Source organism: Nothobranchius furzeri, chromosome 19, assembly GCF_043380555.1.
Source record: "Nothobranchius furzeri strain GRZ-AD chromosome 19, NfurGRZ-RIMD1, whole genome shotgun sequence".
Lineage (NCBI taxonomy): Eukaryota > Metazoa > Chordata > Actinopteri > Cyprinodontiformes > Nothobranchiidae > Nothobranchius > Nothobranchius furzeri.
The window spans coordinates 24,789,662-24,804,271 of record NC_091759.1 but is presented as its reverse complement, the minus strand read 5'-3'; the positions used below and the strand labels follow the sequence as shown (position 1 = coordinate 24,804,271).

General features: G+C 41.6%; 1 protein-coding gene and 1 long non-coding RNA gene across 3 annotated transcripts in view; one reads left to right on the top strand and one right to left on the bottom strand.

Annotated features, from left to right (window-relative positions):
- LOC139064228 (uncharacterized) overlaps positions 1-8,491 on the top strand; it is a 67,753-nt gene extending 59,262 nt beyond the window's left edge. The window contains exon 5 of one of the 2 annotated variants that reach the window (XR_011517307.1): positions 8,238-8,491. This is a non-coding gene — a long non-coding RNA (uncharacterized lncRNA). Of the gene's footprint in view, positions 1-3,273; positions 4,568-8,237 lie in introns of those variants that run through there. The other variant, XR_011517306.1, reaches the window with a different exon arrangement.
- Positions 4,253-10,056, bottom strand: LOC107394921 (C-type lectin domain family 4 member E). Its single transcript, XM_015974136.3, has 9 exons — positions 9,731-10,056; positions 9,585-9,644; positions 9,410-9,475; positions 8,435-8,560; positions 6,889-6,948; positions 6,589-6,672; positions 6,339-6,481; positions 6,111-6,235; positions 4,253-6,035 (listed from the first exon to the last, which is right to left on the bottom strand). Exons 1-9 carry the CDS (start codon positions 9,786-9,788, stop codon positions 5,846-5,848), a joined length of 912 nt encoding a protein of 303 aa, XP_015829622.1. The 5' UTR covers positions 9,789-10,056; the 3' UTR covers positions 4,253-5,845.
- Between the last annotated feature and the right edge of the window lie 4,554 nt (positions 10,057-14,610).

The window sequence follows — 14,610 nt, the reverse complement described above, 5'->3', positions numbered from 1 at the left end:
GCTGCTTGAGGTCATCAGAGCGTTTCCTTGTCTGGTTTTTACCGACCTCCTGGTTCTTTGTGGGATATCATGATTTAAGAGTAGGTGGTGTCGGCTGATGAAGGAACGTTTGCCGGATAAACACAAAACAACCAGTGAGCTGCAGATTTATGCTGATTAAAGTTTAGACCTATTCTGCTCCTTTCACCTGTGCTCGCTGGTCTGATGAACTTCACACCAGAGTAGGTTGCATCAGCTTCAGCTGACTTCCTGCTGTGAGTCTGAGAAGTTGCTGTCTGGTTTTAACCATCTTCCTGAAGTCAGGGACGGACGCAGATTAAGCAGGAAGTATGAAAAGGGAAGAAAGCAGACATGTTGTGATTTCTACCATCAGTGTGACTCTGATGCCCGGCAGGGTTTACTGATGGAGGCTCAGCCGTCTGGTCCATCTTCAGTCACTAGCTATGGTCTCTACGCTCTTACAAAACACTGATGAACATGACTTCATCTACACTCCAGGAAAACACGTGTTTGCTGATGCTCTGCTTAGAGAAACCACACCAAGTGAAAACACCGTCGAGATGGATGCATGTGTCCATGTGAAGATGACTGAAGAATCTCTTCCCACACAGATCGCAGAGGAAGCCACCAAAGATGAATTCCTGCAGAGGGTCGTGTAGCTAGAGTGTCAGCAGGACTGTAACATCAGAGCAGATCTGCTGTTTTTACTGGACTTTTACTCAGAGGGAATAGAAGAGGTCCACAGTCACTGAGACCTGACTTTCTGAGAAGGTTGCATGAAGAACACCTTGGCTCTGAACCTTGAACTCCACGTTAGTTCATCCTGCATGGAGTCGGCTGCCCAATCCACAAAGCCAGCAGAGGGAGGTGCCCCAGACAGGTGACATCTGAGCCACTTCCAGCTGTGCTGAAGGTCAAAGAGCATCACTAAGCCTCCATCCTGACAGACTGAATCTTTAGTTCACAGAAAACGTATTTAACCAGTGATGAAGGAGAATGGATGTGTGTCACTAATTTAAATAGAAAAGGGTGATGAGGTGATCAGACTCCTCCCACTAGAGGGCAGTAGGACTCTAGGATTAGGATAACTTAGCGGCGGCCATGTTACTGAGGTCATGACACAGATGGGCCTTTGGCACCTGCTCAACCCAGCTACACACACACACACACACACATACAAGGAATGCTGCTTGCATATTGATTTCTGTAAAAAATTGTTTGATTTTATATTTCATCATCAGGTTAACGCAGTGATAGTTTGCTCCTGATCTATTGTTGTGTGTCCCATTTTTTTCTCTTTCTGCAGATCTAGAAGCAGACTCTTGTTAATTATTGTTTATTTTTGTGGAACCCCCCACCCCTTCCCCCCTATCTCCCCACCATTTGTCTTTTCCTTTCTCTTTCACCTCTGACTCGTGTCTTGTCGGAATTACAAAGCATTCAAAAACAACAACAATAAAGTTTTAAGTATCAGGCGTGACATTAAAATCAGACGCTTTGATGCTCCACCTGAGAGTAAATCTGTAAGGCTTGTTACCAGCATTCAGACATCAATTCTGTTTGCTTCACAGCCAGACAGGACACGGTAAAAAAAAAATATATGTATATATATATATATATATACAGTGGGGCAAAAAAGTATTTAGTCAGCCACCGATTCCCACATATATACATATATGTATATATATATATATATATATATATATATATATACATATGTACATATATATATATACATATGTACATATATATATATATATATATATATATATATATATATATATATACATATGTACATATATACATATATATATATATATATATATATACATATATACATATGTATATATACGTATATATATATATATATATATATATACATATGTATATATACGTATATATATACGTATATATATATATATATATATATATACATATGTATATATACGTATATATATACATATGTATATATATATATATATATATATATATATATATATATATATATATATATACATATGTATATATACATATATATATACATATGTATATATATATATATATATATATATATATATATACATATGTATATATACGTATATATATATACATATGTATATATATATATATATATATATATATATACATATGTATATATACGTATATATATACATATGTATATATATATATATATATATATATATATATATACATATGTATATATATACGTATATATACATATGTATATATATATATATATATATATATATATATATATATATATATATATATATATATACATATGTATATATATACGTATATATACATATGTATATATATACGTATATATACATATGTATATATATACGTATATATACATATGTATATATACGTATATATATATATATACGTATATATATATATATATATATATATATATATATACGTATATATATACGTATATATATATATATATATATACATATGTATATATATACGTATATATACATATGTATATATATATATATATATATATATATATATATATATATACATATGTATATATATACGTATATATACATATGTATATATATAGTGAACGATTTTATTAGCAGCTTCGGTCCACCCTTGACCATCTGGCTTCACAACATAATTAAAAAGATACAGCCTAGACTCACATTCCTATGGAGAAATGAAGCTCTCACAATACAAAAGAGGAACTGCAGGGTGGCAGAGAGAAAATGGAGGAAAAACCAAATCACTATAAACTATCAGATATACAGAGAAACTAAAGTCATACAACAACGCAGTAAGGAACTCAAGGTATGCATACTTTTCCCAAATCATCTCAGAAAATAAAAATAATCCTAAAGTCCTGTTTTCCACTGTCAATAGAGTTTTTAACAATACTCCTGATGCATCTCAGAAAACACCATCAAACTCTCTCTGTGAGGAGTTTGCAGACCACTTCAGAGGGAAGGTACACACAATCAGACTTTAGTGGTTTTAATGAAATCGGAGCGTGTACCCTTACCAGCGGAAACACTGGACAGTTTGGTCCTGGCAGGTGGTGCTCACTCCTCACTCCTGCCAAATGGACCTCAAGGGATAAACCATCAGTCCTGCTCAATGGTCAACTGTCCTCGCGGGGTCACACCCATTAGGACAGTGGGAGGGTTAAAGAAGCAGGAAGTCTCTAAAAAGCAGCGTGTTGTTTTAGCTTTGAAAATTATTAACAAACTGAACCCATTTCACCGTTTTTGATCCCTTCAGAAACCAGAACTTTTCTAACGGACTGAAGCGTTTCCATGATGATCCGTCCACAGAGTTGTGAAGAAGGTGAGAACATGAATGTGGTGATAAAACAGCAGGAAGGTGAAGCAGACGCTGCCGTCAGTCATGAATCTAGAGTCCATGATTTAAAATAAGTTAAAGAAATGCTGAACTTCCTTCCATCTGCAGAGGAAACTATGTTGGATCCATTTATTAATGTTTATTAATATTTATTAAAGCTGTTAGAGACTCAACATGATTCTAAAAAGACTCGCACGACTGATTAAACAGCATCAGGAGCAGAACGTTCCATAACTGTTCTGATTTAGTTTTATCCTCAAACGTAATGTTTTTATAAAGCTATTCGACAGCGACGCGTCTGCCAGGGCGACTCGAGTGTGTGTGTGTGTGTGTGTGTGTGTGTGTGTGTGTGTGTGTTTCATGGTTTGAGAGTGATAAACAATGACGGTATTTTACCTGCTTACACTTTGCCTTATGTTGACATCTCTGTGGCCAGTAAATGGAACTGGTTTGCCGGCACTGCCACACCTTACTAACAAGGTAGGCTCACGTATTCGAGGGCGACGGTGGCACAGGAGTTAAGTGCTCGCCCCGTAATCGGAAGGTTGCAGGTTCGAGCCCCGCTCAGTCTGTCGCGCGTGAGCCTTCAGCGGAAGACCGCCTGTGGAGCTAAGCAGCCGGCCGGAGGAGCAATCGCAGCCCTCCGGGCTTTAGTGGGGCGCCACGTCGGCCCTCCGGAGGCGATCTCCCAACTTTCGGCTCAGCACGGCGGAGTCACGGCACCAAAAATGTTGGGTAATTTCATCAATCCAAGATTACCTTAGAGAAAGTTTAAAGCACAGGGGGTTATAATTATCAATCGATCAACACCAGTACCATACCATAAACAATTTAGACTTTGCAGAGTGGAGAGGAAAAATACACACCAGTCAAGGGTTGCAGTTCACTCTCATCAGGCTGACGCCTTCCGACAGCATTTATTAAAATCAAATCAAAGATACTTTATTAATCCCAGAGGGAAATTAGAGTTTCAGCACACACAATTCAGAGATCAGACATACATGGGCAAGACACATGACAAGAATTGGTGACTGTGGTCATTCGCAACCCCGAGTCGCGCTACCTTAATAGAGATCAGAGGGTTACATGAGGAACTGATTCGGGAGGAGGGAGAAAAAAGCACTTCACAGCTACCCTCACAGATATGCAACAGACTTCAGACATCACACAACATCACATGATGATATAGGAAGGCGGGGGGGGGGGGGGGCGGTATTAAGCACACAGAAAGATCAACGCACACACATTTTGACATTCTTTAGACTCTCAGGCGGGAAAGCAGTAAAAGGAGACTAAACTTTCTCCAGGTGCATCCTAAATCAACAAAGCCGTTGCTAGACTTTCTCGAGGGAGTTTTACTGCTAAAGGTCGGTGCCAAGGCAAGGTCGTCCTCCTCGTAAAATCTACTCCTCCCTGTAAGACCTGCTGGAGCCTGGTATCTATCGACAGGATGAAGCTACGTTTAATAAGACACCAGATGTTTAACAGTCAAGACATTAATATTAGTTCAATAATGTTAATATCAGTTTTTATCTAACACCCTGCACCACCCAGACCCACCCATAGCCGTGCCCCTGGACCCACGACAGATCCTTCCAAATGCAATAAAATACAAAACAAAACAAGAAACAAGTGTGAATAAATAAAAAAAATGGGAATAAATTGTGACACAGATTTGCCTGATGGTGTTCTCTGACTGTCGCCACTAGAGGGCAGTAAAGAGCTGGCTGAAAACAGGATTAAGAGGGAGGGAGGTGACGCTAATAACATGTTTGGTAGCAGCTGTAAACATGTTTATAACACTTTGGTTCCTTCAGCCATTAATAACCAGATTAATAAGAAAACACATCAGATAGAATAAAGTAGAAAATTACACGTTTTTAACAGAGCCGTGTCCAGGACTTTTAAAATGGGGTGGCCCATGTGGGGCACTTGTTTATTCATGGGTGGCACCAATGGTTATGCTTATTTATTTATTTACACAAATGGTTTATTTATTTATTCACTTTCTAGTGAATTTTTGAGTTTCACATTGCACAATCACCATTTTTTTCCTCTTCATCATCTACCTTTGTGGTGGTTAGCAAGTCACTTCTTGTTGCATTACTGCCACCAACTGGAGTTGAGTGGGACTCTAAATACTATGTATGTGAATATGAAAAAATATTAAATAATATTAATACTACATGCCTGGGCTGGAAAACAAGGTGAAAGGTGCATGCAACCACACACTATTTTGGAGTTTACAACCCAAGCCTTTTGTCGACAATGTAAAGTCAATTTAAACTGGAACTTAGTGGGGTGGCACCTGGGGTGGCCAATCAGATTCTAAGGGTGGCATGTGCTACCCCAGGCCACTCCCTGGACACGCCCCTGGTTTTTAATAAATGTGGAAGAAGCTTCAGCTGTTTGTGAGATGAACTTTCTACAAACATCATCTCTGCTCCTCCTGGATCCTGGACTCAGGTTGCTCCAGAGACTGAACTGAACTTCAGCCACAAACAGATGAACTCGGTCCAGTTCCTGCTGGTTTCTCACAGATACTTTTATGAACACTATTACAGTCTGTGTCAAACCACCAGTTCAGATCTTCAGTGTTGTTCTTCTTCTCCATCATCACACAGCTTCCGCTAGGGTGAGTCCCGTTTGTCTGGTTGACAGGCTGTGCACCAGCCCACAGGCTGAATAATAAACCCGTTAAAGCTGTGTAGCTTTAATCATTTAAAAAGGATCAACTATGTTCAAAAGAGTCAGACCTTGTGTTCAGCGGAGAGTTATCGACCCAAACAAATGATCCTCCTACCACCGAGTAGCTCAGCCCGATCCAGAACGAGTCCCAAATCACCGTAGTCCTGTTCACCAGCTTGCCCACCAGGAACTCCTGAACCAAGCAGATGAGAACGACTCGAGACGTTTCTGAGCTCAGATGAAGAAACATGATGATGAAATCTGTGAGAACATGAACCTGCAGCAGTGTTTCATACCTGCTCCTCTCTGCTGTCGATCTTCACCAGGTCTGCTCCCAGAGCCTCACAAGACCTTCTGCTCTCGGGCCACGTCTGACTACTCGTGTTGAAGTGATAACACTGTCCTTCATGTATCTCCCAGCCTTCTCCACACGTGTGATCTAGAGAGGAGAACAGACTGGATCTGGAGGCAGCAGGAGGCGCCTTGTGTCCTGCAGCTACGATCTAACTTCCTGTTCCTGTAACATCATCACAGGACAGAACTCACTTTGTGCTGGAGAGCAGGTAGCAGGTGGAGGGCTTGTTGAAGAGACTGGGCATGAAGAAGACGTTGTGCTGCTTGAGTTTGTTTCTGTAAAGAGATAAAAATACAGTTTCTCTGGTATCAGAGGGGGAAGAAGGAACTGTAGAAAACGGATCAGCACCAGTTATCGGGTCCACTGAACAGAAGGTTGTTAAAATAAAACACTGATTTAATCCAGAGAGTCTCAGACTGAATCATCCTGATGGTCCTGAATCAGACCTCCAGACTGAACCTTCTGGACTCTCTCAAACTCGATGGTCTCACCTGAGATGTTTCTCCTCAGAGCTTCATTCTCCTCCTTCAGGGTTTGGAGAGTTTGAAAAGCTGATTCATAAAACAGGAACTGTTAGTTAAAGAACAAGTTTTCCCAGCATCATAAACTGTTTAAAGTCATGCCTGATATCTCTGTAGACACGTGCGGTCCTTATTTTAGTGCATCTTCTGCTAAATATGTTCTACCTGAAACTGTCGACGCAGCGCCTGTTCAGGTAAAAGTTAACATCTACTTTAGAAACGGATTCGGTTTAAAATCCAGCTCTGAAGCGAAGCGCCTAAGGTCGGGTAGTCTCTGGTTCTATAGTCCTGGGTGTAACAGTAAAGAAATGTACCGAGGTACCGCACCCGTTCCGTGGTCCTGTACTGGACAGGGAGCCGTTTCAAGGAGGGTCTAACAATCATTCCAAGGTAAAGGAGAAGACAAGACATGGTTTAAGAGAACTTTCATGGATAACGAACCAGGGTATCTGGTCCAGACGGTTCCCAGGATCCTCCTGACCTGGGGTCACGACCCACGCGTGTGCCCCTGGAGGTCGGGCCTGTATCAGTGGGGTCAAAGTACCAACCCACAACTTTGGAGAGCATTGTGAAAGGTCTGGGGCAACGTGGACATGCTAGCAGGGTGAACCCTGGACATAAAAACTGATGTCATTGCCCCTGTTGTGGAAACATGAGCACTTGTGAAAAAGGTTACAAAGAGGTGGTACCGGGTCCAGCTCTTGACACAGAGCGATGGCTCAAAAACCCGAGTCCTTTTGAAGGATTCACTCCCTTCTTTGCTGGAGTTGTCTGAGGCGAGGGGCCAGGGTAGGGTAGGCTTGTGTTTGCACGCAGACTCCGTTCGTGGCAGCATGTCTAGGCACCGCTGCGGTGGCGAGGGTGTCGAGCATCGTGGCAGGAGGAAGCTTTTCGTGGATGATGTGATTGACTTAGTGTCATAAAACAACCTTCAGCCTCTGCTGGGTGGGGGCAGAGTTGGCTGTGAAGAAGGGGTGAGATCGAGAACTGCCACACTTGAGGTCAAGGTTCTCGCTCAGAACTGGTGGGTTTCTAACTCCAGGACAGGGTAGCCCCACCTCAGCGGAGAAGTTTAAGTATCTTTGGTAGAAACTGAAAGAGATAATGAAATCAAGAGGCCAAGGCAAGTTTCTTTCTGAGTAGTCAGGCTCAGACATCTGGGAGACCCAGGGTTGACCCAGCTAGCAGAAATGATTTAGGTGTGAGGTCAGGTTGCCCCCCCCCCCTCGGGGAGGTGTTTTGGGCATTTCCTGCTCGGAGCGTAAAATGCCATTTAGTTGGAGGTATTCTACCTGTTCTGTGACTATCTCTCTATCTAGGAATGCTTTGGGATCAGACAGGAGGAGCTGGAGGAAGTGACCAGGAACATGAATACCCTGCTAGGGCTACTGTACCTGTAACCTGGACCGTTGCTGGGTTCTCTAACTCAGGCGTAGACACGCAGGAACATGAGCCAAGAGGTAAATCCAATCTGTTGTTTTTTAAAGTTCGTACGAAGAAATGTATTCAAACTCACTGAAATAGGCGGCATAAGCAGCTGCTCCCAAGACAGTAAGAACCAGCAGGACCAGTAGTGTAGGGGTGACCTTTGACCTCTTCCTGCTTTTAAAGAGTTGACTGTCTGCTGAACAGCGGGCACAGACTGAAACAGGACAAAATAGTCTCAGACAGACTGAATCAGGTTAGTACGAGTTTAGTCACACGTGGCCCGTAAAAGCGCCGTCACCGCGTCTGACCCATCACTCACAACCACTGCCGGCTGGGAGAGGGGCGTGCAGTCGCTGGATTCATTTAGTGATGAAGCTTCAAGCCTTGAGTTTGTTTTTAATCACATCATCAAGACTAGCGTTAACCCTTTGATGCATAATGGTCACTACAGTAGACAGGTACTTAAAATTATTATTTATTTATTTATTTTTGCTATTAAGCACAGCTGTTGAAGACTTTATTGCATTTGAGCCCCTCCATTTGTACTTCAGTAAGTCAAGCCAACATGTTTCATGTTCAGATTGCACGCTGTCCACTGAGGTGGACATGTAATAAATTATTTGTGAATTACATTTTACAAAAACTATGTAAATATGAAATTTGTTTCATTCACACCTAAAGATGAATGCAAAAAATTGTTAAAAAAATCATGGTTGAAGATTTCATAATTCATGCATCAAAGGGTTAATAATTTACCAAAACTAGAGCAGGATCAGCCATAGTGTGAACCGAGGCATGGTTGTCACAGAGGAAGAAGGGCGTGACGAGCAGAACACTGTTTAACAAACCACCAAACAGGAAGTTAGGAGAAAACTTCTGTTCACCTTACTGAATCAAAAAAACACACATCTCCTCTTCAGCTGAGGCGTGACGAAATGACGTTTTTTTTGTCAAAATTTGCAAAAACCAAGAGCTGTCAGTTAGAGAGAGAGTACTTGACACCAATAGAAACCAAATGTTTATTACGAATAAGAGAATTTTCTGCAGAAATGTTTTCCCAAACCTGGCGGCCGTTCATCTGAGTGGTTGATGCTAGAGGTGGTGGCGTCGGCTGCAGGAGACGCAGCTTCTGCACAGAAAACAACCGACTACTTCAGACTCTTCTCTGCTTGATTCTTTGAGGCAGTCACACTGACGTTCCAGACGGTTTAAAGTCAGAAATACTTGTGTTTTCAAACCTGGCTTTTTTAAAATCTTGACTTCAGAGGAAGCGTCGTCGGTTGAAAGAGAAACAGCTTCTGCACAGAAAGGGAGACGCGTGGACAAAATCTCAAACGTTCAGTAAAATCATACAAACCCAGTTTTACGAGGCAGGCGAACTCACCTCTGTCCTTGGATTTGGTGAACTTGACATCGCTGTAAATGACCTCAGCGTCAAACATGCTGCTGCTGCAACTCTGAGAGAAAACTGCAGTCAGGAGTATCCTTCTGCTTTAAAAACACTTCCTAATGTGGGCCGAGTTCACAGGTAGAGCAGGATGTCCCGGGTAAAAGGGAGGAGTTCTTGTTTCAAATATTTTAATATATAAAGAAGTAACAGTTTAAAAAACAGTGGTTCTGGTCCATTTTTGTTTTACAGCTGCTTTTATACAAAGCGACTCAGTTTCAACTAACAAGCAGGTTTTTGGTCTGTGGGAGGAAACCGGAGAACCTAGAGGTGAATGCTAACTCCATGCATGCATGAGGACATGCCAACTCCATGCATGCATGAGGGGAACATGCTAACTCCATGCATGCATGAGGACATGCTAACTCAATGCATGCATGAGGACATGCTAACTCCATGCATGCATGAGGGGAACATGCTAACTCCATGCATGCATGAGGGGAACATGCTAACTCCATGCATGCATGAGGGGAACATGCTAACTCCATGCATGCATGAGGGGAACATGCTAACTCCATGCACGCATGAGGGGAACATGCTAACTCCATGCATGCATGAGGACATGCTAACTCAATGCATGCATGAGGGGAACATGCTAACTTCATGCATGCATAACCCCTTAAATTTCCAGATTTAATGAATGCAATGAGGTTTTGTCCCATGGGCGGGACTCTGGAATGCTAAGGGGATAAGGAGAACATGCTGACTTCATGCACACATGAGGAGAACGTGCTAACTCCACACATGCATTGGTAGAACATGCTAACTCCATGCATGCATGAGGACATGCTAACTCCATGCATGCATGAGGACATGCTAACTCCATGCATGCATGAGGACATGCTAACTCAATGCATGCATGAGGGGAACATGCTAACTTCATGCATGCATAACCCCTTAAATTTCCAGATTTAATGAATGCAATGAGGTTTTGTCCCATGGGCGGGACTCTGGAATGCTAAGGGGATAAGGAGAACATGCTAACTTCATGCACACATGAGGAGAACATGCTAACTCCACACAGAAAGGCTGCATCCAGGATTCAAAGGTGTGATATTTTTACTTGCAGCACAAGCAGTGCTCCACCATGCTGCCTGTTATCTGTGCATCGTGTCCTTTATTAATTGCAGGAAGAAATGTGTAATTGGAATAAAATTGGAACATGCATGAGAGTCTTAGTGATCAGTTTTAAAACGCTGGCTCTGTTTAGGCTAATTATTATTATTATTAAGTATAGATCCGATTTCTCTTGGCTTTTCAGGCCCAAGCTGCTTTACAGAGAATCCATTACTCATTCTCACTGTGGTAAGTGTCTTGCTCAAGGGCACATTGCAGAGTGACCAGGAGGGATCTGGTTTTGAACCACCAACTACCCACTCTACCTACTGAGTCCCTGCCGCCCCGTTTAACCAGGTAACTGGAGACCTAACCAGAATATTTAAGCTGTGTTTGATCTTAGTCATGACTAGAAAACTCCAGAAGAAATGGTGACGTTTACAAATGGAGCTTCTGCTGGAACCAGTTAGGACTGAAACTGACTTTTTAAAGTCCAGTTTTGTGGGACTCATTTAAACGTTCTACTGTGGAGAACACCTGGGCTACAGTTCTCCAAGTGGGCGAGGTTCTCACCTGTTTCACCAAAGTCTTGTTGTTGTTTGGGAATTGTTTTCTGTCTTTTACTTCTTTTGTCAACAGACGAGGGAGGAAATACCAACAAAAGCATGACAGAAAAGGACGAACAGCAAGCTAAACCGATTCTTGTTCTTTCCTTGCACAGTTTAGTAAAACAGAGTTTCTACCTGACGGCTTTCAGCCAGTATCTCTAGCCGTTGTTTTCTGTGTAAGAAAAGAACAAGAAATTACAAATAAAAACACAGAAGGAACGTAGAAAAAACAACAACAAGCTAAAGGCTACGGAGGATTCGATGCTAATAGTTGCATTTAAAACTAAAAGTGTGAGTGTTTATTTCCCCTGGTTGACCTGGTTAACATTTACTCTCCTGACTCTACCAGAATCAGGCTGGTTGCCTTGTAGGAGAGACGCATCTACTGGGACTTTGTTTTGGTGGCAGGGTGCAAACATGCTACAGGCTGTAGCTAGGTTAGCATACATCAGAAATCATCAGCTCAGTAAGACAAACAATCATAAGTAGGAATGTAGGCGACTGGTGCAGATCTGTGTGGTTGAACTGGTTGTTGGTTGTTCAGGAGTCCTACAGCAGAGAGCATGAAGCTGTTTTTGTGGCGTGAGGTTCTAGTCCGTCTTCTAGTCTAGACAGAGAATGCTGCCGTTGTGTCCTTGGGCAAGACCTCGACCCGCCTTACCTGCTGGTGGTGGTCGGAGGGACCGGTGGCGCCAGCTGTGGCTACATCGTGGCTCATCATCACCAACATGTGAATGTGTGTGTGAATGGATGAATTGTAGATGCACTGTAGTGTAAAGCGCTTTGGAGTCCTCTGGCTCTGAAAGGTGCTACACAAGTGCGGCTCATTTACCATTTATCTACCTGTCCATGACCAGGGTGGGAGTGGTCAGCTGTCATCTGACCCGCTGGTCTCAGAACCCTCGAGGTGTACGGGAGGTGTTCTGCATCCGAGCACGCTGCAGTCTCTGTCCCTGGCAGTGGCCCCCGCCTACCCCACAGACACGGAGGGGGTGAGGACTGACTCGATGATGGCCGTAGAAAACTATTGTTGCTATGCAGTTTTCTCAGTTGTTCTCCTCTGCTGGGCCGTCCTGATGATGGAGCTGGTGGACGTCTTCCATTCAGGTTCATGAGTGATGGCGGTCCCAAGGAGTCCACGGCTGGGATGGGGGTGTCTGCCAGGGTTATGGGAGGCAGTGAAGCAGGCGTTCTCCTGAAGTCTACAATCATCTCCACTGTCTTCTGTGCATTCAGCTCCAGGTTGCTGTTGCACCAGAAGGCCAGACCTTCCACCTCCACTCTGTATGCAGACTCATCCCCGTCTGACATGAGGCAGAAAAGGGCGGAGTCATCCGCCAACTGTGGTTATTTTATTCTGAGCTTTATTTAATCTTAGTAGCGGTTGACGACCACATTCAGCAGTTAACATCCAGATCAGTGATTGTGTTTTTGTGACTCTGTTCTGAGTTTAATGATGGAACTAAATATTATGGTTCATAAATGTTTTATTGTGTCTGTGTTCAGACATAGAAATCATAATTCCATCAAACACTGAAGCTCCCGGAGAACTCGGAAAAGGAGTCTGATTGGATTGACGAGAAGTGATTTAAAATATTAAAACTTATATTACAGAACGTCTGGTTCTCTCTGATTTTTACAGAAGGTAATAAAACAGATATATTAGTTCAGACTCAACTAAAAGGAACTTCCAATCAGGAGATTTGGTTAAATAATGATGAACAGAGATCTCTGTTGGGACACTTCAGTTTTTCTTTGTGATAAAATAATAAAATGCTTCTGCTTCCGTATTGGATCACTTCTGTTTTATTAAAGAGCTTGGCTCGTTTACAGTCGCTGCTGTTTGTGTTGGGTCTCTTTGTGTTTCAGAAAAGCTGCAAATATGAATGAAAAGAAGATTTGATGAGCAAAATCCACAAATCATTGATATTAAAATGGTTCTAAGTCATCTTTTCTGGTAAGGGTTAGGTTAAAACTATGATCTTGTGCTGCAGGACCCAAGGTTCAGGTGAGAGGAGACCACGGAGGCAGCAGGTAAACTCAAAAAGTATATTTTCATGGTTTGGCCTGCATTTCAGTTGGATTTGTACAAAACAAACGTGCTAACGCTTCACAAGTTTGTAAAGAAGAAATGAAGCACATTTAACAAAGTACCTCTGTTATGAATTTAATATTTGTTATTTTTGTAAATCAATCCTAGTGATTTTTGTTGTTGTTCCACTTTGAGTTATGTTTATTTACACATTGATCTATATTTCTCTAATTTCCCTCTGGGATTAATAAAGTATCTTTGAATTGAAGTGAGTTTACATTAATAGAATTACTGGATATCACTCCATGTGGTGACACCGCCCTCTACTGTACAAAACAGGAACTCACGCAGTGCTTTCCTACAGCTGTTGTTTGGAATAGAATAGAATAGAATAGAATAGAATAGAATAGACTTTATTGATCCCACAGCTGTTACAGCAGCACACACACTGAATAATTTGAAGAAAAAAGAAAATATATACATACACACACACACACACGTTGACCTTTATTTATTAAGGAATTGATAATGATGCAAATAACTTATTAACCCACATCAGATTCAGGCATGTTTCACTACAATCTAATAAATGATTTTCAAACTGGTAAATTGCCGACATAAATAAATTGTTCATTATCAGTTTTATAGTGCGAGGGCTCTGATCTCCTTTATGTGCAACTTGGTGTGACTGGTCATTTTGAATTTTCCCCCTTTTATTTATTTTTCACATTGTTTTTCCATTCTTTATTTGGGCTAAATGAAATGTGGAGAGTGATGTGTCGCTTCTGTCTAAGACGAGAGTAACCATCACACATAATTTAACTGAATTTCTTGTCTTTTTCTTTATTAAAGTCGCTGCTGTAACTTTTTAATGCCAAGCAGACTTTCAAAACTTTAAGAAATGTCCTGTTAATTATATTTCTTTGAGATAAAAGGAAATCAGCCAAAGTTGGTGTCACCAGGTCAAACATGCACAAGAATCAGAAATCAGCATCGGCTCTCAAAATCTAAGCGTCTGATGTTATTTTTAATTACCAGTAAAACATAAAACAATCAATTATAACTTTATTATTATTAAATATTGCATTCCTCAGGCTTTCAAGACCCAAGATTTATCCGGA